The sequence below is a fragment of the Micropterus salmoides genome, unplaced genomic scaffold (genome assembly GCF_014851395.1).
Source record: "Micropterus salmoides isolate LMB-PRFRI ecotype aquatic unplaced genomic scaffold, ASM1485139v1 Ms_hic_scaffold_12, whole genome shotgun sequence".
Classification (NCBI taxonomy): domain Eukaryota; kingdom Metazoa; phylum Chordata; class Actinopteri; order Centrarchiformes; family Centrarchidae; genus Micropterus; species Micropterus salmoides.
Genome location: NW_024040263.1, coordinates 4,102,617 through 4,124,095, shown reverse-complemented (window position 1 = coordinate 4,124,095; position 21,479 = coordinate 4,102,617). Strand labels below are relative to the sequence as shown.

At 40.4% G+C, this 21,479-nt stretch overlaps 1 protein-coding gene and 1 long non-coding RNA gene across 2 annotated transcripts in view; one reads left to right on the top strand and one right to left on the bottom strand.

The window, feature by feature from the left end:
• The window catches only part of myo15ab (myosin XVAb), a 53,484-nt gene extending 32,313 nt beyond the window's left edge, over positions 1–21,171 (top strand). The window contains 36 exon segments of the mRNA XM_038712929.1: positions 894–1,085; positions 1,789–1,870; positions 1,953–2,027; positions 4,201–4,309; positions 5,308–5,376; positions 5,459–5,523; positions 5,609–5,968; positions 6,850–6,931; positions 7,139–7,234; positions 7,396–7,456; positions 7,760–7,853; positions 7,988–8,105; positions 10,147–10,262; positions 10,352–10,411; positions 10,609–10,684; positions 10,792–10,907; positions 11,017–11,135; positions 11,400–11,541; positions 11,845–11,956; positions 12,050–12,124; positions 13,043–13,248; positions 13,328–13,446; positions 14,095–14,164; positions 14,290–14,362; positions 15,411–15,484; positions 15,600–15,682; positions 15,800–15,930; positions 16,017–16,111; positions 17,098–17,175; positions 17,268–17,364; positions 18,258–18,418; positions 18,508–18,641; positions 19,314–19,447; positions 19,966–20,099; positions 20,244–20,384; positions 20,495–21,171. Of these exon segments, the coding sequence (XP_038568857.1) occupies positions 894–1,085; positions 1,789–1,870; positions 1,953–2,027; positions 4,201–4,309; positions 5,308–5,376; positions 5,459–5,523; positions 5,609–5,968; positions 6,850–6,931; positions 7,139–7,234; positions 7,396–7,456; positions 7,760–7,853; positions 7,988–8,105; positions 10,147–10,262; positions 10,352–10,411; positions 10,609–10,684; positions 10,792–10,907; positions 11,017–11,135; positions 11,400–11,541; positions 11,845–11,956; positions 12,050–12,124; positions 13,043–13,248; positions 13,328–13,446; positions 14,095–14,164; positions 14,290–14,362; positions 15,411–15,484; positions 15,600–15,682; positions 15,800–15,930; positions 16,017–16,111; positions 17,098–17,175; positions 17,268–17,364; positions 18,258–18,418; positions 18,508–18,641; positions 19,314–19,447; positions 19,966–20,099; positions 20,244–20,384; positions 20,495–20,596 (4,051 nt within the window). The 3' untranslated portion in view covers positions 20,597–21,171.
• LOC119898732 lies at positions 13,136–15,189 on the bottom strand. Its single transcript, XR_005443626.1, has 3 exons — positions 14,705–15,189; positions 13,308–13,375; positions 13,136–13,219 (listed from the first exon to the last, which is right to left on the bottom strand). It is a non-coding gene; the product is annotated as an uncharacterized LOC119898732 (long non-coding RNA).
• Positions 21,172–21,479: the final 308 nt, after the last annotated feature.

Sequence of the window (21,479 nt, the reverse complement as noted above, 5' to 3'; positions counted from 1 at the left end):
TACATTTTCACTCCCTTTGACTTTGACTCCCTCCCGTTGACCTAACCTCACCTTTTTGTTTTTTGTTGTGTTTTTTACCTGAGCCCAGTCACTCAGTCAGTGTGCACTATTCAGCACAGAAGAGTTATCTGTCTTTCTCTCATTCCCTCCTCTCATCCAGCTAATCTGTCCGCCGGCCTTTTGGCAAGTCTACTGAGGATTAGACACCTGATACTCGCGCTGGTTCACTGGCTGTGTTATGTCTGTTTGTTGCTGGTGTCTGTGTAAATCTTCAAAGACAGAAAGGGGAAGTTGCTACCAACTTTGTGTAATTGTACAGTTGAGGAATTATTCCTAACCTGATTGAAATGGCTCTTAATGCATTATAAGATGGAAAAAACACCCCACAGCATTTCCCAATTGTACCTCTAATTACTGTATGCCAAAAGCTATGTCAGAAGTTATTTTCATGTCTTTCCCCCTTCAGGTGTGTCCTTCCTGTGTCCTCTAAACTCCTGGACGACAGGAGAAGAAATGGCCAAAGACATCTTACAACATAGGTATCATCTTACTGTAAAACATACAGACTAAATACTGTGTATGGATTGGGTTACATGGAAGTTGAAACCACAGAGTAATTAGATGGAATTGTTGACATGAACATGCTTAAGTTTGAGAGTATCACTGGATTTTTTGTGTGGTGTGTGTGTGTGTGTGTGTGTGTGTGTGTGTGTGTGTGTGTGTGTGTGTCTGTGTGTCTGTGTGTGTATGTGTGTGTGTGTTGTGTGTGTGTGTGTGTGTGTGTGTGTGTGTGTGTGGTGTGTGTGTGTGTGTGTGTGTCTGTGTCTATGTCTGTGTGTGTATGTCTGTGTGTGTCTGTGTGTGTATGTGTGTGTGTGTGTGTGTGTGTGTAGGGGCGTGGTGGAGGGCCGTCGAGGCTGGTCGGTGCTGTTGAAGGAGCCGGCTCAGTGGGTGGAGCTGGAAGGCTCTGACTATGTTCTGGATCTGATGTCAGACCTGGAGCTTTCTGCTGACTTCCCCAAACACAACAGCTACTTCATTATCTCTGCACAGGAACCAACCAGAGTGCGGGCCAATGCCAGCATGTGAGACACACACATACACCGTCGTGTTTCCATCACTTCAGAGGACAATATATTAACTTACATTCATTTTCCTTAAGACTTACCCCAACCCTACCCCAAACCACTACTTGCCTGATCTAATCCCCATCTAATCGCCCCACAATCCCACAGATTTATCTTGTGAACCTTTGGAGGAGTCTTGACCCCTAATTTGGTAACCACTGGGCTAAACTACCAAACTGTATAGAAAAGTAGTTAAAACTAGCTCAACCTACCTCAAGTAGCTACTAACAGTAAAATGTTACTTATGCATTGATGCATTAACATTAAAGCTGGGGTAGGCAACTTTGGAGAAACTAGCAAGACACTGCTAGATTTTGAAAGTATCCAACTGAAAAAATCAAACCACTTCCTTCAGGATACCGATTTATTGTTGTGTGTGTGTGTGTGTGTGAGAACGTCAACAAATATAACAAAAAATGCTTCTGAAATAAAATGCCAACCCCAGCTTTAACAATATTAACAATCTCATAATGTAATATATGATGATTTATCAGTCACAGGGGCCAAGTACTTTTACTTTTGATGCTTTAACTACATGATGATAATACTTATGTACTTGAACTTAAGTAAAGGTTCTGAGTATTTCGTCTGCCACTGCTTGGCTTAATTACTGATGAAGGAGGTTGGAATTACTTGAGTGTTTTTTTCTTCCTTTTTACAGAAGCCTGTTGGGTGGTGGGTTTAACATGAATGACGATGTCATATCTTCAGCCATAACTGGCTTTGATGGTCCAGGTACACATTTAAGCAAACATATGAGTGCACGCACACATTATTTCAGATTTTAGTAGGCCATGAAGTGCTCTCCTGTCCTCTTGTCTCACAGACTTGGAGCCTCAGAAAGGGATGGATCGTTATCTCGACAGCCTGTTTGACCCTGTCCTCTCTGACGGAGCTGGAGTAAGTTACACAATTCGCTCAGAGTGACACACTTGACCACCTCAGAAGGGATTCTTCTGTCAACCATGTACTTTCAGTTATTGAACAGGACATAAAAAGCTCTATTTTACTTGAGAGTTAGCATGGAGTGAACCTACATTATAATGAGTGTTAATTTACTTAATTTACATTTTTCATTTGAACTTTTTTGCATAACAAAGGTAGTAGGGATGAAGAAAATGACTAAAAAGACAGATACATTTAAAAGAAGAAGAAACAACCATATATTTGTATAAACTAAAAAAAGCAACAATACTAATATTATACAGTCATAGAATAATTTAAAGAAGAAGCTTCTTGTCATTCATACACTAAATAACATTAGATGCCTACGTTGATCTGTCTTTGGGCTTTCTCATTGCCCATGTAGTTCAAGTACAGATCTCAGATTTAATCAAAGTAGAAAGTTTGTCCTTCAGCGCTGAAGAGAAAGACTCAAATGGAACGATACTTGTTATAGTTTGCAGCCATTATTTAAAACAGGGGGCTTCATCTGTAATCCAGACACGTGATGTACATGTCAGGGCACAGTGAAATAGAATACTTAGTAAAAGTGATATGATTTTGTTTGTAGTATGAACCCGGTCTGGTTTGCTAGTTTCACTTGTAAACAAGTACAAGCAGTATAAACTAAATGGCAGTTTCTCTTTAATAGGATAGGATCCTCATTGTGTATGTAGCAGAGGACAGAGAAGAACTTTTTGTTGTGAGCTCTGTTTGACTTGCAAATACTTAGATCACTCCTCTCTACTCAGTTTAAGCAGCAATAAAACACCTACAGTATGTCAGCTCATTTATGATGCATTGTCTCCACCACGGACGTTATACGTCATCACTGTTCAAATCTGTACGTATTTAGTGAGGGCAATGGTGCAGTGAATGCTGACCATGTTGGATCTATCAGTCTTCAGCTGCGACGACGATGTGGTGAATGTTAGCCGTGCTATCGGATGTGGCTGACAGGAATTAGCATGTATCAGATGTGTTCTACAGACCTCTCCCGCCCAGCAACCTATTACGTTACCCAGTTACCGTAACTGTCACAGCCACTAGATCGCCACGGTGATTTCCCACCCAGGCAACGCGGGGATCTGCTTACGAGGAATTGACACTCTGGCAAATGAAGGGCTTACTATTTAATGAGACATGGACTAAAACACACACACTCCTGTGGATTTATGGGTCAGTGGCTGATTTCTGATGGAACGGCTGCACACATAAGACAGGGATTCCTCTGATCTGACTTTCAGAAAGTGCTCTGATTGCACAAATCATATATTTTTATCTCTCTCTCTATGTCTTTCTAGCAGTCGGTTTTAGTATAAAATATTTCACCTGTTGGCTTAAAAGGTAGCTCTGTCTGTAGTTTGCTCCTTCACAGAGGACAGCTGTTGTAGTCATCTTGGAATCACAAAAGTTACAATGGATTTTAATGGTGAGCCAGAGTCAAAATGTAACAAAACATCCACAGAAACTTCTCAAACCTCCATCGTTGTGGCGTAGTTTCTCCACAGTATTTCTAGGTGCTCTAATTCCATGTTATTTATTGCCAGCTCAGTGACTATAGTATATTTAGTGATCTGTTAGTTAATTGAAACTTGTTTGGAGCATACTGAACACACAGATCAGCTGTAGAGAAGTAAATGCAGCTGTTGGAGTGGTTTGGTTTTGACTCTGAGATGCCATTTTAATCTATTGTAACAGTAAATCCATTTGACATATCATATGAAATGTTTTGATACCAAAATAACTCAAAGAAAATACCATTCTTTAATGGAGATGTGTCTCTACAGATCTCCTTTGTCATTTAACAAAAAAAAAATGTACATTAACTTGACAGACCAGACATTTGCCATCTTTTGATGCTCTGTACTTTTGACCATAGCCTGAGACTGGTACTGATGATATTGATATTTGAGAGTTTAAAATTTCAGATAACAATGTATTGGCAAATATTTTTAAACTATGACCAAGATAGGTACTGAGTAGAACATTTAAAGGTGATAATGATGTAATGGCATCACTCTTTCACATATCTTTGGCATGTCTGTACTGAGAATTCTTGTGAATTATCAGCCATCTTGGTTCTATATATTCATGTTGCAATCCAAAGTCTGTCCTCCCGTCCTTACAGGAGGTAGAATCTGCTGCAGGACTGTACAGTAGGATGAAGGGGGCTGGAGGAGTTGGAGGAGGGTGGCAACAGCAAGGGCAGTCAGCCGGCCCCCCACCTCCACCTGGAGGTCAGTTATAAACCAGAATTGCTCCCTTGATCACTCATTCACTATTTCCTGTTTAATAAACAGTGATTTGTTAATTCTTTAGTAGATATAGTAAATCACATAATGTTTAATCACTGACAGGTGTAATGTCACACAGCTTTAATTTCTCCATCTATAAAATCCAGTTAGTAGTGTACATGCTGTGGAAATATTTGAGCGTAGCATAGCACACACTATATTTGGGCACTCAAATAAAGTGAATGTGGAGTCATTTGGACAAAGCCATGGGCACCACTAAGGCCCCATCCACACTACTGCGTTTTCGTTTCAAAACGGAGACCTTTTGCTACGTTTGCGCCTCCCGGTCCAGACTAAAATGGGAACTAAAACATTTTATAACTCCGGGTAGCGTTTTCGTGTGGACGGGCAAACGATTTAGAAACGATGATGACGCAGACACTCATGTTTGGATCTCTGATTGGGTCGTATAAGTCATGCAAAGCAGAAACACAATGCTACTGACAGAGTTTTTGATTTAGTATTTTTATTAAAATATCTTGTACCGTGCAAAAAACACTTATAGCCTACACTTGTAAGTTACTATGCATGTCGCGATTTACTTTGAGAGGACTTCCAGTCTGTTTTCTGCTGTCACAGCCGTTTTTAACTCCCGTGTTACATTCAATAACAGTCCCAGCTCGTTCTTGGTCCATGCAAAAATCTGGTGTGATTCTTCCTCTGCAGTACTTTCTTCTTTTGCCAAATCTTCTGTAACAGTCGTTTTAATATAGATGCAGATCAGCTCTGATACGCAGGTAAAACGATGTGTGTGGAGTGGTGTGGACAGAGATGTTTGTTTGTTTGTTTTAAAACTCTGTTTTTAAACTAAAACAGAGTAGTGTGGATGGGGCCTAACACACTGGAAGAACCTTAATATATCCAGAAATGATTAGCAAGCGTAATAAAATAAAAACACACAACATCTGACAGAAATCCGATGTGTCTTTGCATGTCCACAGCTGTGAGAGTCCTTCCTGTGGGAGGTGTGATGTCGCCTCCTATTGCTGCAGTGGCACCTGTAACACTTGGTTCGTAGCAAGAAAAAATTTATCAAAAATAATTTTCAATCCTCCATCCTGTTTACTGTGTTTCTCATTCACTCTTCTCCAGATGAACGGCAGGCTGTTTTGGCCCAGCAGCAGCAGGCTATCGTGAACCAGCAGGCCATCATCATGGTAAACCCTCCATCTGGATCTGCATCTGTTTATTTGTTCCAGTGCTCTTGTTTTGGAATTAATGCGTCATCTATTTGTTTCTCAGGCCCAGCAGATGACCATGCAGGCCATGGCCATGGTCGGCAGCCCAGTGACAAGCCCCCCCACCTCACCAATCACAAGCCCTCCCATGAGCCCTCTGCTCCACCACCCTCCCAGCCCGTACACCCCTGCCAGCCCCTATGCTGTCATACCCCCGAGTCCATACGCTAACATCCCACCCAGCCCCTACGCTAACTTCACTCCCACTACGTATGCTGCAGCAAACATCCCGCCTCAAGCTCAGCCTCCTGCTGAGCCCCAGACTCAGCCTCCGGCTCCCCACAACAACCCCAACCCTCAGCCGAGTGCCACCAAAACCAACAAACCAGAGCCACCACAGCTTAAAGCTAATGCTGCTGCACAGGTCAGTAACTCGGAGACATGTGAGGTAACAGTCCAAAATGACATTTTATATAATCATCAGTAATTTTTAATTTATGTAAGATGTCATAGTTGTTGTTGTAAACTCCAACAACAACAACAGGCAAAGTTTCCCTAGGAAAAAAAACAACACAAAGCAACGAGTTTCCTTTTATGGAAGGAGTGAGTGGTTTGTTTGCAATAAAAATAAGAACTGTGTAGTCAGATGGCAAAAAGAGCAATGGAAGCTCACCAACTGGAGATCCAAGATAAGAAACATGCTCATTTCCATCACTCAAGGGAAAGCAAGTGTATGTATGGATCTTTGTGTAATCAGGTAGTCTCAAAGAAATCTCATTTGCAAGAGAGACCTGAGTAAAGGTGAAGAAAAAGAAAAAGAAATATAGCCAGACAAAACAAAAGATTACTCAGTGTCTGCAGTAATAAATGTCTGGTGATATAATCTCTTTAATTCAGGGCAATAATTCAATATTTCATCATTGTATGATGTTGTGATGTTTTGATTAGATTGATTGTTTAGTTCCAGTTTTATAAAACTGAACATTAGGGTGCAGTTAAGTAGAACAATAAATGAATGTGTCAACTGAACTTCACAGAAACACCAAAACCCCACAATAATCCTTGCACCAAGGTTGTTGACAAAATAAAAATATCATGCCTAATTGTAGATTATCACTCCCACAGGTTTTGGATCTGTAACGAACAAAATGTGTTGCATTTATACAGAAGAGTGCAATGTCCTTTTTCTTCCATTCTTCTTTGCTGTGAAATTGTCCTGGTTCCTACAAAATCACAAGAGACAAAATGTCTGCAACGCCTTAAGTGCAAACTCTCTGTCGTCTCTGTTTGTTTGTTTTTTTCCAGGTACAGTCAGGTAAGGACAGCGTCCCTCGGAGGAAGGCTCCTGGCATTCCCATAAACAAGGACACACGAGTCAAGAAGTTTGGTAAGAGAAAAAGAGAGAAAAAACATGAGAGAGAGAGCAAGCAAGAAATAAAGAGAAAGTCCCTTCTGTACATTTCACTAAAACTCCTATTTAAGAGAGCTTTACACAAGAAGGCATAACCCCTTATTGGCTGTTTTTTTGTTTGTTTTTTTGTGTTTGTGTGTGTGTGTGTGTGTGTGTGTGTGTTTGTGTGTGTGTGTGTTTTAGCCCCAGTGGTGACATCTCCTCCCCCCCCTGCTGAAGAGGTGGTGAAGTACTCAGCTCGGTCTTCGGATGCGATCGTCCCCAGCCAAGATATCCAAGGTAAGCTGAAAAATATTGATGTTATGATTCATTAAACAAGTTTATTTGACTGAATGAGGATTTTATAGTTGATTTCTAACAGACACAATTGCTATGACACAATGAAGGAAAATGTAATGTGTAATCAACATAATTCTCTCATGGTTATTATTGTTTTGAAGAAATTATCAAAAGGTACAACTCCCCACCTCCACCGCCAGACCCACTGCCACCTGGCAAAAGGTGAGGTCTAACAAACACACACACAAACACACAGACTGATAAGGGTTGAGGTGTGAGCACAGTTATCATAGTTTTAAATGGATGGATGTTTGCCTAGAAATACAGCACAGCAGTTGATGCTATCTTCAGACAGTTTTGCACATAGTGAGCACACACAGCCCCAGAATGATTGTATTTGCACACAATAAGTACAAACACGCAGTAGTTACAATGCAATACAATACAATACAATACACTACACTTGTAGTTAAAATATCCTGCAAACTATATTGTGTGATGTTGACTCTGTGTGGATGTGTTTAGGAGACCAGAGGGGAAGTTTAAGAAGATGCAAACCCCTCGTGATGAAGCTTTACAGATCCTTAAACCCCAGATGGACAACCCTCCTGCTCCACAGGTATACACAGAGATGCCTGAAAAATGCAAGAATACACAGTAACAGAATGCAGGGAGTGCTTACACCACATGGATATGCACATTAGACAATGCTGGAAATCAGTCATGCAGGGGAACGTTTTTGTGTTTGTCTAGCCCAAACGTCCTGATGCCCCCTCACCATCTGCGTCTGCAATGAAAGAGGCGGGATTTAAACCCACCAGGAACACGAAGACGAGAGGACCTGATCGCCGTCTCCCGATACCTCCTCCAGGTACTCACATTTACTCAAAGTATATACTCATCCACATAATCCAATACAGACATGGCTACATCACGTTTTGTTTAGATTTCATCTTCAGGTATTTCACCAAAAGCACTGTTTTATTTGTTCCTACCTCATGAGACATTTTTAAATGTTATTAAACAAGCTTGGTTTGCATTCTTCTCTTTGATTTATGTTGTATCCCCTGTTCAGTGCACTACAGTGCCACAAGTGGTAAAAAAAAAAAAAGCTAAGTACCTTTGAGTAAAAGTTATAATTGTAACTACGTTTCTAAGCTAACCTGTTTAAAATCATCATTACACACATTTTGTCAACCAAATCTCGGTATTTCTGAATATTCTTAAGTCTTGCACAGCCAATGCAGCAAAGGGTATCACCCACTAGTTCAGAAATTGTCAACCAAGGAGAGCCAACTATGTTTTGATTTTAACCAAGAACTTCACCCAGTGAGTGGCTTTCCGTAGAGGTGAAGAACTGATCTGTGAAATCACTTGCTGAGATGTTCGATTGGGATGAAAATCTGCAGACTGTTGGCTCTCAGTGGCAGATGATTAGCCACTCCTGTGCGCAAAACCCCAAACAAACAAAAACATGGAGACTCATCACCCTTATTGCTCTGAGGGGGTTGTGCCCCTCAGCAGTCACCTCCTCTGACTTCATTTTGTTTGAGGTCATCTCGCATTATTCAGCGTGAATTCTGCCATGATATTGACTAGAGTGACAGTTACTCACATTAAAGCATCTCTGGCAAAAATATCAAGCCTATTTGCTAACAATTAGCATGTTCCAGACAAGGTCAGCAGTATACAAGTTAAACAGGAACACACTGACTCTCACAGCAGGTAGGTGGCAAGGCACCCAATGACCCTACTGAAAACACCAAGCATTTCTGTTAATAAGATTGTAACAATATTAGGGCAATAAAATGCTCTTCCATTATGATTCTGGTGTATTAATACAGCAAAGTAGTGAATGGAGTCAAATTATCCAAGATCAAGACAGATACAGCTCATTTACATGCTCACTTGTCAAATAAGGACGTCAAGTGGGAGCCCAACACTGACACCATCATCAAGAAGGCCCAGCAGAGGATGTACTTCCTGTGCCAGCTCAGGAAGCTCAACCTGCCTAAGGAGCTGCTAATCCACTTCTACACAGCCATCATCCAGTCTGTCCTCTGCACCTCCATCACTGTCTGGTTTGGATCTGCCACCAAAAAGGACAGGAGCAGACTGCAACGGACAGTCAGGACTGCAGAAAAAACCATTAACCAACCTGCCCTCCATACAGGAAACATCACTGCAGATCCATCTCACCCCGGACACAACCTGTTCCAGCTCCTCCCCTCTGGTAGGCGCTACAGAGCACTGTACGCCAAAACCAACAGACTCAAGAACCGTTTCTTCCCAAAAGCCATCACTATGATGAACAGCTGACTCTGACTCACAATGTCAGGAACCATTCCTGTGCAATAACCCAGTAACTCTGCCACCTGTTTGCTGGATACCACTTACTATTTCTTCATCATTCTCTATTTCAGAGCTGTTCATGCTGTTCATACTGTTCATATTGTATATTGTATATACTGTGTACCAAATCCACCTACCTCATGTACATAACACCTGTACATAATACTTACTTATTCCAGCATTCTTTGCACTCATCACACTGTGGACATGTATGCATGTATGTGTATGTGCACCTGTATATCACATCCATCTCTGACATGTACATAATAATAACATTAATGGTAATAATAATTTTCTCCTGCATCCTTTGCACTCTGCTCATTGCACTATTGTCTCAATCTGTCTGTTTTTGTTCATAGTGTGTATATATATGTGTTCTCTATACTGTAGCCTGTGTTTGATTATTATTGTCTTATTGTATTATTGTAAGTAATCACATTGTGAGCATTGTGCAATCCAGAGTCAAATTCCTCGTATGTGTACACATACCTGGCAATAAAGCTGATTCTGATTCTGAAATAAAACTAAAACTAAAATATGACGTGACCTATTTGGTGCAGTTTCTCGAGAGCTTCCTGTAGAGACAGAGACCATCCAGACACAGCTGCATCAGAGCACCAATGAAGAGCACTACACCTACACCAATGTTCCCTGGAGACTGTACCTCAGGAAGGAGGTGTGTGTATATGTACAAAAAAACATCATGATACACTGTCAAAATGTTTGAAATCAATTCTATTGTAAGTAATTTTCTTTCTATTGCAGGTTTTTTATCCAAAAGACAGCTTCAACAATCCTCTGGTGCTGGACCTCATATTCAAACAGGTAACTGAATGTATGGAGATAACATCAACAGATAAACGCATTTGTCTAATATCCATGCCAACGTTTTTTTTAATTAAATGCCTTTGTTAATTCATTCACCTTTTTTTCCAATTGTGCTGCATATTTTTACCTGACAACAGAAAAGTCATACTAAAATATTTCTAACATTACCTCTTGTCTTTTCTTCTCTCCTGCAGATAGTGAATGACACTCTGTCAGAGGCGTGTGTTCGCATCACCAAGGATGAAAGGCAGAAAATGAAAGCTCTTTTCGGTAGTCTGTCTGTTCTTCCTGCAGACGTTTTTTAAGACCGTATGCTCTAATTCAGACATGTCTCTTTGACATTCATGAGTTCTTGTGTCTGTTTGTGTGAATGACAGCTAAACACGGGGTTGAACAGAATATGGATCCAGTGGAGGAACATGTGAAGAAAACTATCGTCACGGCAGCCAGGGAAACCTGGGAAATATACTTCTCCCGTCTGTTCCCTGCATCGGTGAGGGTGGTAAATCATCAGAGGATTATAATTACTTAGTGTGTTATATACATTTCTTTAAACATCTTTGTGTATGTGTGTATGTGTTTATGATCTTGTGTGTGTGCAGGGAAGTGTAGGAACAGGTGTGCAGGTGTTGTCAGTGTCCCACAGCGGCATGAAGCTGTTAAAGACCGTAAAAAGCAACGCTGCAGCTCCAGACTACTTTAGAGTCCTTCGACCCTACACGTATGTGCTGTTTTTTCTAAATACTTATTAGCATTTTTTTCTATATATATTTTTACTTCTTACTTCTTACTGTATATCTGGTTTGGTATTCCATATATGTATATTTTACAGTTCAGTCAGTGCCAGATGAGTTGTAAATCACAGACAAAAATTCAAATATAATATATATGTCTTCAGGAGAAGATTCATTTGTGTGTAGATTGATCAATACTTCAATACAGCTTCAGCCTAATCATATTACCGTATTGCACTGTATTGTTTCAGCTACGCAGACATCCTGTTTGTAACCATCCCCTCTGAGAACATGCTGGAGTTCAATCTGACTAATGAGAAACTGATCCTGTTCTCAGCCAAGGCACCACAAGTCAAACATCTCATAGACACCTTCATCAGTGAGATCAAAAAGGTACTGCACACACACACTTGTTCTGTCCACCAGTGTACAAAATATGTATTTGAATGGCGCCAATGGTTAAAGCTGGACAGCTGGAGTAACAGCTGTAACCATGGACTCCTTCTATCTGCACATACTGAATATAAAAAAGTTTTCTGAGGTTTATGTGATATATGGAAAATCACTGACTGAAGCCGTGGTAGATGAGGAAAGTTGAGGCTAAACTTCAGTCCAATTATTGTTCATGTAAATAAAAGTACAATAACATGTAACAGTGTGAGACTATCCCTTGGTGTGTGTTTTTCTGTCTTGCAGGACTCAGACTATGTGATTGCAGAGCGAAACTTTGTGACAGACGACCGCTCGATGCTCAGTTTTCACAAAGGTGACATCATCAGGCTGCAGGTTATGGACGGGCTGGAGAAGGGTGAGACACTGTGGTACATGTAGTAGAAATCCTGTTATCTTCTGAGTCAATCTATGATCCAAGCGTGTGTGTGTTTGTGTCTGTCTCCTCCAGGTCACAGCTACGGCTGTGTGGTGAGGAAGAAGGTGGTGTTTTTGGAAGATCTGAAAAGAGACACACAAGACTTTGGTGAGTGTTCATTGAATCCCTGAATTTTAATATAAAACAAATCAGATCTATAAATGTCACCTTTCTGCCCGCGGCGCAAAAATAAACAAGGTGACAGTTCAGACTGACTTTGAAAGATTTTCTTACCTGGACTGTGTCCATGTACCGCGGAGGTCTGCCAGTATTCTAAGCCAGGGAGAAATAGCTGTAGTGATACTGACTGTGCCTACAGCACTCTTAAATGCAATAGTGTATCAGAAAATTATCTTCAGATGGCAAAGAAAGATGGCAATTCAATTTGAAGAATATTGATTCATGTCATTTCTTGAGGACACAAAATATGAAACTAGATGAAGATCTGAGATGAGGAGAAGTCACGTCATTCCATTTTGTAACAGATAGGATAATAGATAGGACAAACTGAGCATGTGCTTCCACGCACATTTTTACTGTGATAAAAAAATTATCCTCAGATAGCACAATATGGTCAGATTTAATTAATCTAAATCCATCCTCCACCATACAATCCAATGAAATCTGTTATCATCTTTAAAGTGGTAAAAAGGCAACACTTATAAAGACATTAACTTTAATAATATTAAAAGTACGAATGTAAGATCCAAGCTGTATTAAGTATTCCTCAAAAAAAGTTTTTCAAATTCAAGTCAACAAAAAGTAAATGAACCAACCAAAAAGCAATGAGCTAAACATCGCTTAAAAACAATTTGGATTTAGGCATGTAGTGGCTAGTCTGTTAAGTCTTGTAAATGAGACAGAAAAGCATGCAGATAAGGATCTGACTTGTTTAAATAAGAAGCTGACCTCTTGTTAGAGGAAAGGCAGATAGTGGTCAGGACTTACAGCAGAGGTGTGGGTTGTTTCAGGGCACAATGCACCCAAGTGTTTGTGCGTATGTACGATTGTGTCTGTTTGTGTCAGGTTGGAAGTTTGGTGCCGTGTTCGGCCGCTCCGGTGCATTCCCGGGCGAGTGCGTCCATCCTATTGCGCCTCCTGACTTCCTGTCGCTCCCACTGGACCGCAAGGCAGAGCCTCGAGGAGGAGCGGGACAGTTCGCCGTGTCATCAGCTGTCGCCGTTGCCGTGGCATCCACCATGGCTGCACATGAGATAGATCAAACAATTGAGGTACACAGGCACACACATGCTCACATACAGTATGTTTTGTGTAAGTATCGGTTTCTCACTGTCAGTCTTTGATTTTCAGAAGGTTTGCCTTGATGGCTTTTCTGATGGAGATCTGGATGAGAGGATGCTGCAGGACAGTAAATATGACATGTTGGAGTTTGCCAAGAAGTACTTCAGACAGGGAACCAATGGGAGGGGGTGAGACAAAGGAAAACATTTGCACAAACAGGGAAATCCTAACAAACACACAAAAAAACACTAACCTCACACGGAGACCACCTCAACTCCAGTGGTACATTTACTCAAGTACTATACTTAAGTACAATTTTATCATCAGTGATATCGGTGAGGTGAGGTGCCTATGCAGAGCCCAAAGGATACTAAAAGTCAGTACCCACCCAGCCACAGCCTGTTCACCCTGCTGCCTTCTGGGAAGAGAAAGAGGAGTTTCTGCTGCAGCACCAGACTGCAGAGCAGCTTTTCCCCCCAAGCTATCAGACTTAAAACTCAAATTCATCCTCCACTGAATATAGTTTATTTCTGTTTACCATTTTTATTATGATTGCTTTTATAGTAATGTATATTGTCTGCTACGAAGCAGAAGGGAGTTACAGACTCAATTTCACTCAACAACCTGTTGTAATATGACAAATAAATCTACCTTGTACCCTGTTGTATCTTGTAAATACTAAAATAGACTGATTAAGACTGACGGTTATCTGCATATGGAGTATAATTTAATACATCTTTGTGCTAATGCTTCTTTAATTTTTTTGAATTAAATTAAGCTTCTTCCAACACTGTTTGAATCTAAAGGCTGCACTTTGTGACTGACTCTGTTCTCAGAGATTCCCTGAAGAGCAAAAGCAAGAACAGAGACTCCAGAGAGCCCACTGAAATGATCAAGTTCTCCAAGGTGCCTTTCGTCTTGCTATAACTTAAAACATCTTAGCACTCTATATTCTCATAACTTTATGTTGTTTTGGGGTTATTGGGTTGTTTATATAACGCCTTTCTGACGTATGATTTTCTCCTTTGCAGACTCCTCTGACTGAGTCTCTGATAGAGTTTACGGATCCAGCCATGAACAGAGTTGCAGCTGATCTCTTCCTGTGTAAGTTCCCACCTTCGCTAAACTTTCTAATTCTCTCTAATTGCATTATTTTATTACATTACTCTTATTACATCTGGGCTCTGTTTCATCCTCTGTTGACATGAAACATTTTGATTTTAAGTACTCAAGTGCCGGATTGCTCTACAAAATCTGATATGTAGAGCTGCCCCCGACTAAAGAGTTTCCTAGTCGACTGGTAGTCGTTAGTTCAAGCCATTAGTTGACTAGATGTTGCACGTTTATGATATTAATTTTATTCTTTAAATATATGTTTTGGCGGCATCATAAATGGTTTGAGTTCCAAAGCTGACAAATAATGTTTAAAGTAAAATTGTTACTTACAAACTCGCTTTGCTCTGGTGTAACGCCTCTCTGCTCCCTGCCTGATCCCGCCATGTCTTTGTCGTCCCGGAGTACAAGTTCTGGTCAGAGCCACTGTAAATCACCTCTGTATTGTATTTGTAGTCGTCAAACTAGCCTCAGTCTGTTTAGCCATGTTCACTTTGAGGCTGCTGATCCCATTTCTATTGCCCGCTCGCTCTGCTCCGGTTCTGGTGCTCATTCTGGCGCCGCTCCCTGGCATCATTCCTGCTGGGTCCCTTGCCCGGGGCCTGAAAATCTCTTCCTCCTGGCAGTCCAAAGCTTCTTTGTTAGTGGGGTAAACAAACACTCCCCTGATTCTCCAACATCCTAATCCAGGTGTAGTCAGCTAATAGGACCGCTAACTGAGCAGAGCCATACATGCTAATACACCCGCGACTAAGAATGTATAATAAGATCCACATCCATGGCACCAACAAGCAATGCGCCGGTAAGTGACTTCCGTGTTATAAGAGAAAAGGTCCGTGTTGCAACAATCCCCTGAAACTTTCGTTTGTGCTTTTTTTCTGCGACTAACTGACCAGTGAAAACTTGGTCGACTAAGCCTCTTTTCATTGACGGTTTAGTCGACTATTGGGGGCAGCCCTGCTGATATTCAAGGCTTAAATGTTGTTGACCTCTGTGCGGTCATGTGTGTGTTTGTGTCCTGGTTGTGTAATTCATGTAGCGGTGATGCGTTTCATGGGTGACTCTCCGTCAAGGGGATCGACAGAGCAGGAAGTGATCAGCACTTTCCTCAAGGTAAATACACACAGTTTCCTCTCAGGCTACAATTTTCTCTTAGACAGTTCGCTAATATTTGTTTGTGTGTGTGTGTGTGTGTGTGTGTGTGTGTGTGTGTGTGTCCTCCCCTCAGCTCATAGGAGAGTTCACATTGATGAGGGATGAGGCTTACTGCCAACTCCTCAAACAGCTTACCGCTAACACCAGCTCCAAACCGTAAGTCTATTTTAACACATTAATAACGTACACACCACAAACCGTCACACACTACACCCCTCTTTTTCCCCCGAGCCTGTAATCCTGAGTGTGTCTGTGCACCCCCGTGTTGCACAGGGATAGTTGCCAACGAGGCTGGAGGCTACTGTACATTCTGACTGCTTTCCACCGCTGCTCTGAAGTCCTCAAGCCCTTCCTGCTGAAATACCTGCAGCAAGCCTCTCGCAGTGCAGGAGCACAGTATCAGGGTAAAAACACACACATCACCAAGTGTAAATCTGCTGTACGCGTTACCAAAGCAACCAGCATGTAATGTTTTCTTTAAATGTGTTAGGCATCGCTAAAGCATGTGAGCAGAACCTGAAGAAGACGTTCCAGTATGGTGGACGCATTGTTCCACCTAACAGCATGGAGCTGAAGGCTATGATGGTCAGTGCCTTATTTTATTTATCTGCAGTGGTGGTGGAAGAACAATTCAGATCCTTTACTTAAATGAAACTAGTAAATATCCAGTGTAAAGATACTCCATTACACATAAAAGCTAAACAGTAGCAGCAGTATTAGAAGGAAAAGTGAAGATACTCATTATGCAGAATAGCCACATTCAGATCTATATTTTTGTATATGTTATGTTATAGGATTACTATTATAGATGGACGCTGCAAATTAATATGGTAGCTGGTTGAGTTGGAACTCATTTTGAAGGGAAAGGCTGGTGATTTTTCCTGTTCTTATTGTCACGAATCTCATGAAAAGACCAAAACCATTAAGTTTTGTCTGTGTATCTAAAGTTAAGTCAGGACCACTTTAGTCAAAGAAATTTATCGATCTGCAGTAACTATGTTTGGCAGTATGTTTCTATTTTGGGACCTCCCCGCCCTTTCATCTGTATACTGTACATAGATAGCCTAAAGGCAGGGAGAGCAGCAGCAAGACTGTCATTACAGAGAACAAGGGCACTGTAGCGTGAAACCTCCCAACAAAGACACTTTTGCTACGGTTTGAGTAACATTTACCCAAAACTACAGTGCACTCATTTTTAGGAAATAACTTTAAAAATGAAACTTGGGAACAAACAGGCTTGAGGCAGAGTGTCACAGACAGGGTAGGGAAGTCAAAATGTAATGAGAGATGAACACATTGTTGGTTTTGTTCTTTTCATAGGATTAGTTTGTTGTCTTCATCGTTTGTGTAGTTTAATATGTAAAAACTGAACTGAAACTTTATAAACTGATACAATATTATGTATGTCAAGGTAAACCACAAGGATCAATATAAGAGCAGTTAAAATGTATACGTAGTAACTTTCCTCCACTATATATGTAGGGTTAGGTGTGTTAAGGTCCTGAAAAAATTAGCCATAATCCAGCATGTCCAGTGTATGTACAGTAAACATTGTGTTTGTAATTCCGCAGGCGGGACGTAGTTCAAAACGTCAGCTGTTTCTCTTTCCTGGAGGCATTGAACGTCACGTGAAAATCAAAACGTGCTCTGTAAGTGTTCAGTGTTGTCAGTTCAGTTTCGTCTTTGAGGAGATAGCTGTGATGCGTGTGTTTTCATGATTTGATATTTTTGTGTTTTTCAGGTTGCCCTGGAGGTGATTGAGGAGCTGTGTTATGAGATGAGTTTGCACAGACTGGAGGCCATGGAAGAATATGCCATATTTTTAGTCACCAATAGAGGTATTCTCACAGACATCTATTCTCTATCGCTCACACTCAATCACACATTAACCATTGCATTAGTGCACATAGTCAATCTTCTTGTCATTGTCAGTGAAGCAGATCCACTCACAGATCACATATCAGTCTGTTCTCTGGTTTCTAGCAGTGGGAGAAGTCACTCATGTTCATGAGTCGTGATAAGGCTGTCTTGGCAAAATAACAAGATGGCTTGATATCACCTTGTCATTTCCGATACCGATATCTCAACACTGAGTCTCTGCCAAAAGCTATCCAGTATGCATTTTTCCTCTGCTAAGATGTTAAAGTCCCTTTCATTTTCACGCTGTATATATATATATAATGTATGTATTTATATATACACATGAATGTATATGTATGTATGTATATATGTGTATATATACACACACACACACACACATATATATATATATATATATATGTGTGTGTATATACATGAAAACATGCACAAATTATCAAACACAAAGCTTTGCACAAAGGAATCATTTATCCAGTTTTCAGTGCTGAAAGCTCCAACACACTTGAAGCACGCACATGGGACTCATTCTGCAGCATTCTGTTGCTGTTTTTTAAACTAATTTAGCATTTCCACATGCTGGCAGCTGCTCTTGCCTGTGTGCTATTCAAAAGCACAGCAGGTCACACAACATGTGGCTGTACAAATATCAACATGATGTCACGTTATGTGTGTCAGTAGTTTATATTGTATTTTAAGTTTTTTTGGCTACTAAAAGTCAGATTATTAGATTATCAAATCCTTCATAATAACAAATAGGAATTTTTAATGGAGACTAGTTTAAGTTCATATATAGATACATTTGTACTGTAGATCTCTGTGTAAAAAGTTACATTACGTGTGTGGGTATGCCCAGGTCAAAATGTGCGTCCTCTGAACAAGCACGAGTACATCCTGGATGTTGCGACAGAGGCAGAGTTGGTTGACACCAACTATAGCTTCTGGTTCAGGCGAGTCATCTGGACTCAGCCCCTCAAATTCGAGAACGAGCTCTGTGTCGCCATGCACTATAACCAGGTACCCCAGGTGCTGTTTCACATACATACAGTATGTTACCTACATGTGTGTGTGCATGTGTATGCAACTGTTTTTGTGTCTATATTTAGATCCTGCCAGACTACCGTAAAGGCCTGCTAAATGTCCTTCCACATGGAAAAGTGAGCGAGCAACAGTTCCACCAGATCTCCAAACTGGCAGCTCTGCAGCACAGAGCCAAAGACATCATCTTCATCCCCAGCATGTGAGAAAACAATGAGTAAAGAATGGTTCTTCAGCCACAAGGCAGAATGTTTAACAATATAGCTTCTAGAGTCAGTGATCAAATGATAAAACAGTGTTACAGATAATCTAACAATATTTTTAATACTTTCTTCTTCATTTTACTTATTAATCATATAATTGCTGGGTTCATGATCCCTAATTCACCGTATTTTTACTGTTGAGGGTGTAGCAGAGCAAACTAATAAATAATTAATAAAAAAAGAAAATTTGTTATTAAAATGAACAATAATAGTGAAAAGATAGAAAGAAAAGGTGTGTCCTTAATACAGACAAGCACAGTAAGCTTTTATATAGATACAATAAAAATAAACTGCTTCATACATCATGAAGCTGCAATAGATATTTTTCCACTGATGTTCAACAACCGTACAGAAAGAAGCTCATTGTTGAAGGACCAGAATGCATTGTAGTCAATGGTTTTTGTGCATGACACTTTCTTTTTCTCAACTGTAAAAACTCATGTCCTCTCATGCTCTTACTATTGTTATCAGAGTCTCTTTCCCACACACAGAGCCGACAGCAGAACAGAACAGCTCACCGAGTAAAATCATTCTGCGAAATGCTGAGAAATCATTGAGCGAAGCTGACTTCTGTTTATCTTAGATTTGGTTTCTTTTATTTTCTCCTCCAGACATGAATTATCGGAGTACATCGCCACACCTCTGTTCAAAAAGCAGCCACCCCAGCAGTGGGTTACCATGGTGACCCAGCACATGCAGCAAGTGCAGACCTTGAACCCACATCAAGCCAGAGCACAGTTTTTGGGTAAGATTTCCATTCACATTAAGAGGAGGCACCACTGGTTAAACTGTAATTTGGACTGAACTGGTCAGATTTTCCTTTTTTTTTCCTTTTTTTTTTTTTTTTACATATCATAACATATGTGTAACAACTGGACTGGATAAATGGATAAATAAAAATCCATAATGTTATTTTGCAGTATATAGCCTATTTTGATATGGTACATTTTCAAGAAAATCAATTGTATGCGAATAAATTAAGAGAGTCTGTTTTTGTCAAATCCAGCTGTTGAAAAATGTGTAGTCTCCAATCCCAAGCCGAGATAAGCCTGATGTCTGATTTTGTTCAGACTTGACAAAGCTCCTCCAGAGCCACAGAAGACATTATACAACTGTAGGACTCATCATAAGGAATAAACTGGACTGGATGTGTAAAATATGCGAGGCACCTCTTGAACAAAGACCAATTTATTTGGTTGCTCCCCAAAGAACAAAAATGTCTGTGCTCACTCTTGTTAAATTTTGTGTTTTTTGTGCATGCAGGGCTTGTCAGTGCATTCCCCATGTTTGGCTCCTCGTTCTTCTACATCCAGAGCAGCAGCTCCACCACCTTCTACGCCCCCTGTATTGTCGCTGTCAGTCAACATGGTCTCCACTTCCTGCACAAAAATACACATGTAAGGAACCACGCACACGCACATTCAGGATCGTCAAGCACTGAAATGACTCATCTCATCGTGACTGAAACATGAGCCCAGAAGTAGAGTCATATTTTTCCAGAAGACAGATGTTTGTTATAATGTTTGGTCTCTGTGTTGCAGGAGCTGATGGCAGTGGTCCCCCTGGTGGAGATACAGTCCAGCCGCACCCAGAGGCCCAATGCTGGAACGAGTTACCCATATGTAGACCTCACCCTGGGGGACACGAACACACAGCGGGTCATTCAGCTGCAGCTGGAGCAGGTATGACGCAAACGCAGACAAGGACACTGTTCAGAGGCCACACATGATCATTTTCAGCGGAGCTGCTACGTTGCAGTCTCTGTACTTACGTCCACTGCGTTTGTCTACAGGGCCTGGAGTTGTGTCGAGTCATCGCCATGCAGGTGGAAAACATGATGTCTGTGCGGGAGAAGAGACTAACCCTGCCACCCAGTGAAATCACCATGTTATAACACATGCTCTTGTTTAATTGTACGCACAAACTTGTATGATTACTCACATACATTAGATGAAACTCTTAAAAATACTCTACCTCTTCTTGTCTTAAGGTGTATATTGTGTGTGCCACACACACACACACACACACACACACACACACACACACACTGATATCATATGTGTAAGTTTGCCCTGAAGTTAGTCACACTTTTACTTTATTATTATTCTGCATTAACTAAACAAAATGCATCCTGAAGACAGTGAGAATATTGTGAGTCAATATAAGTTAATTTTTCTTTCAGGTTGACACCTTTATAATTGTAGTTTTAATTGATTAAACACTAAAGATGTTTTATCTGTACATAAGCTGTTAATGAACACTGAGAAAGCGTCATAGGCCTGTGCCTTGTCATTACAAAGTTTTATAACGGATATGTAACATGTTTTTTTATATTTTTATTGATACTATTACTGTAAGACTTGATGCTAGTGTAAACAATTGTTGTATTCAACCAATATTAATGCATTAACTTTCTTGTTTTGTAAAGAGTATTTTATCAAAATAAAATAAACTACTACTTTAAAGAGATATGAGCACAACTGCACTGAGTGATTAAAAGGATCAAACAATGATAATTTTAAAAAGTGTTTGGTATGAGGAGATATCAGTATAAAATGGCATAACTAAATGTTTTCATGGATATCAATAAATCAATCAATTTTAATGAACAATTTCTCAGGCAGGGCTGCAAGTTTTCTTTATTAATTGTTTTTGCATGTAACTACTAATCTTAACAACTAAGTTTAATCTGAACAATCCCAGAAAATAGTGAAAAATGGTTTTAGGAGTTTAAGAGACAAAATAATTGATTAGTTGGTCCAAAAAAAATTAATTTG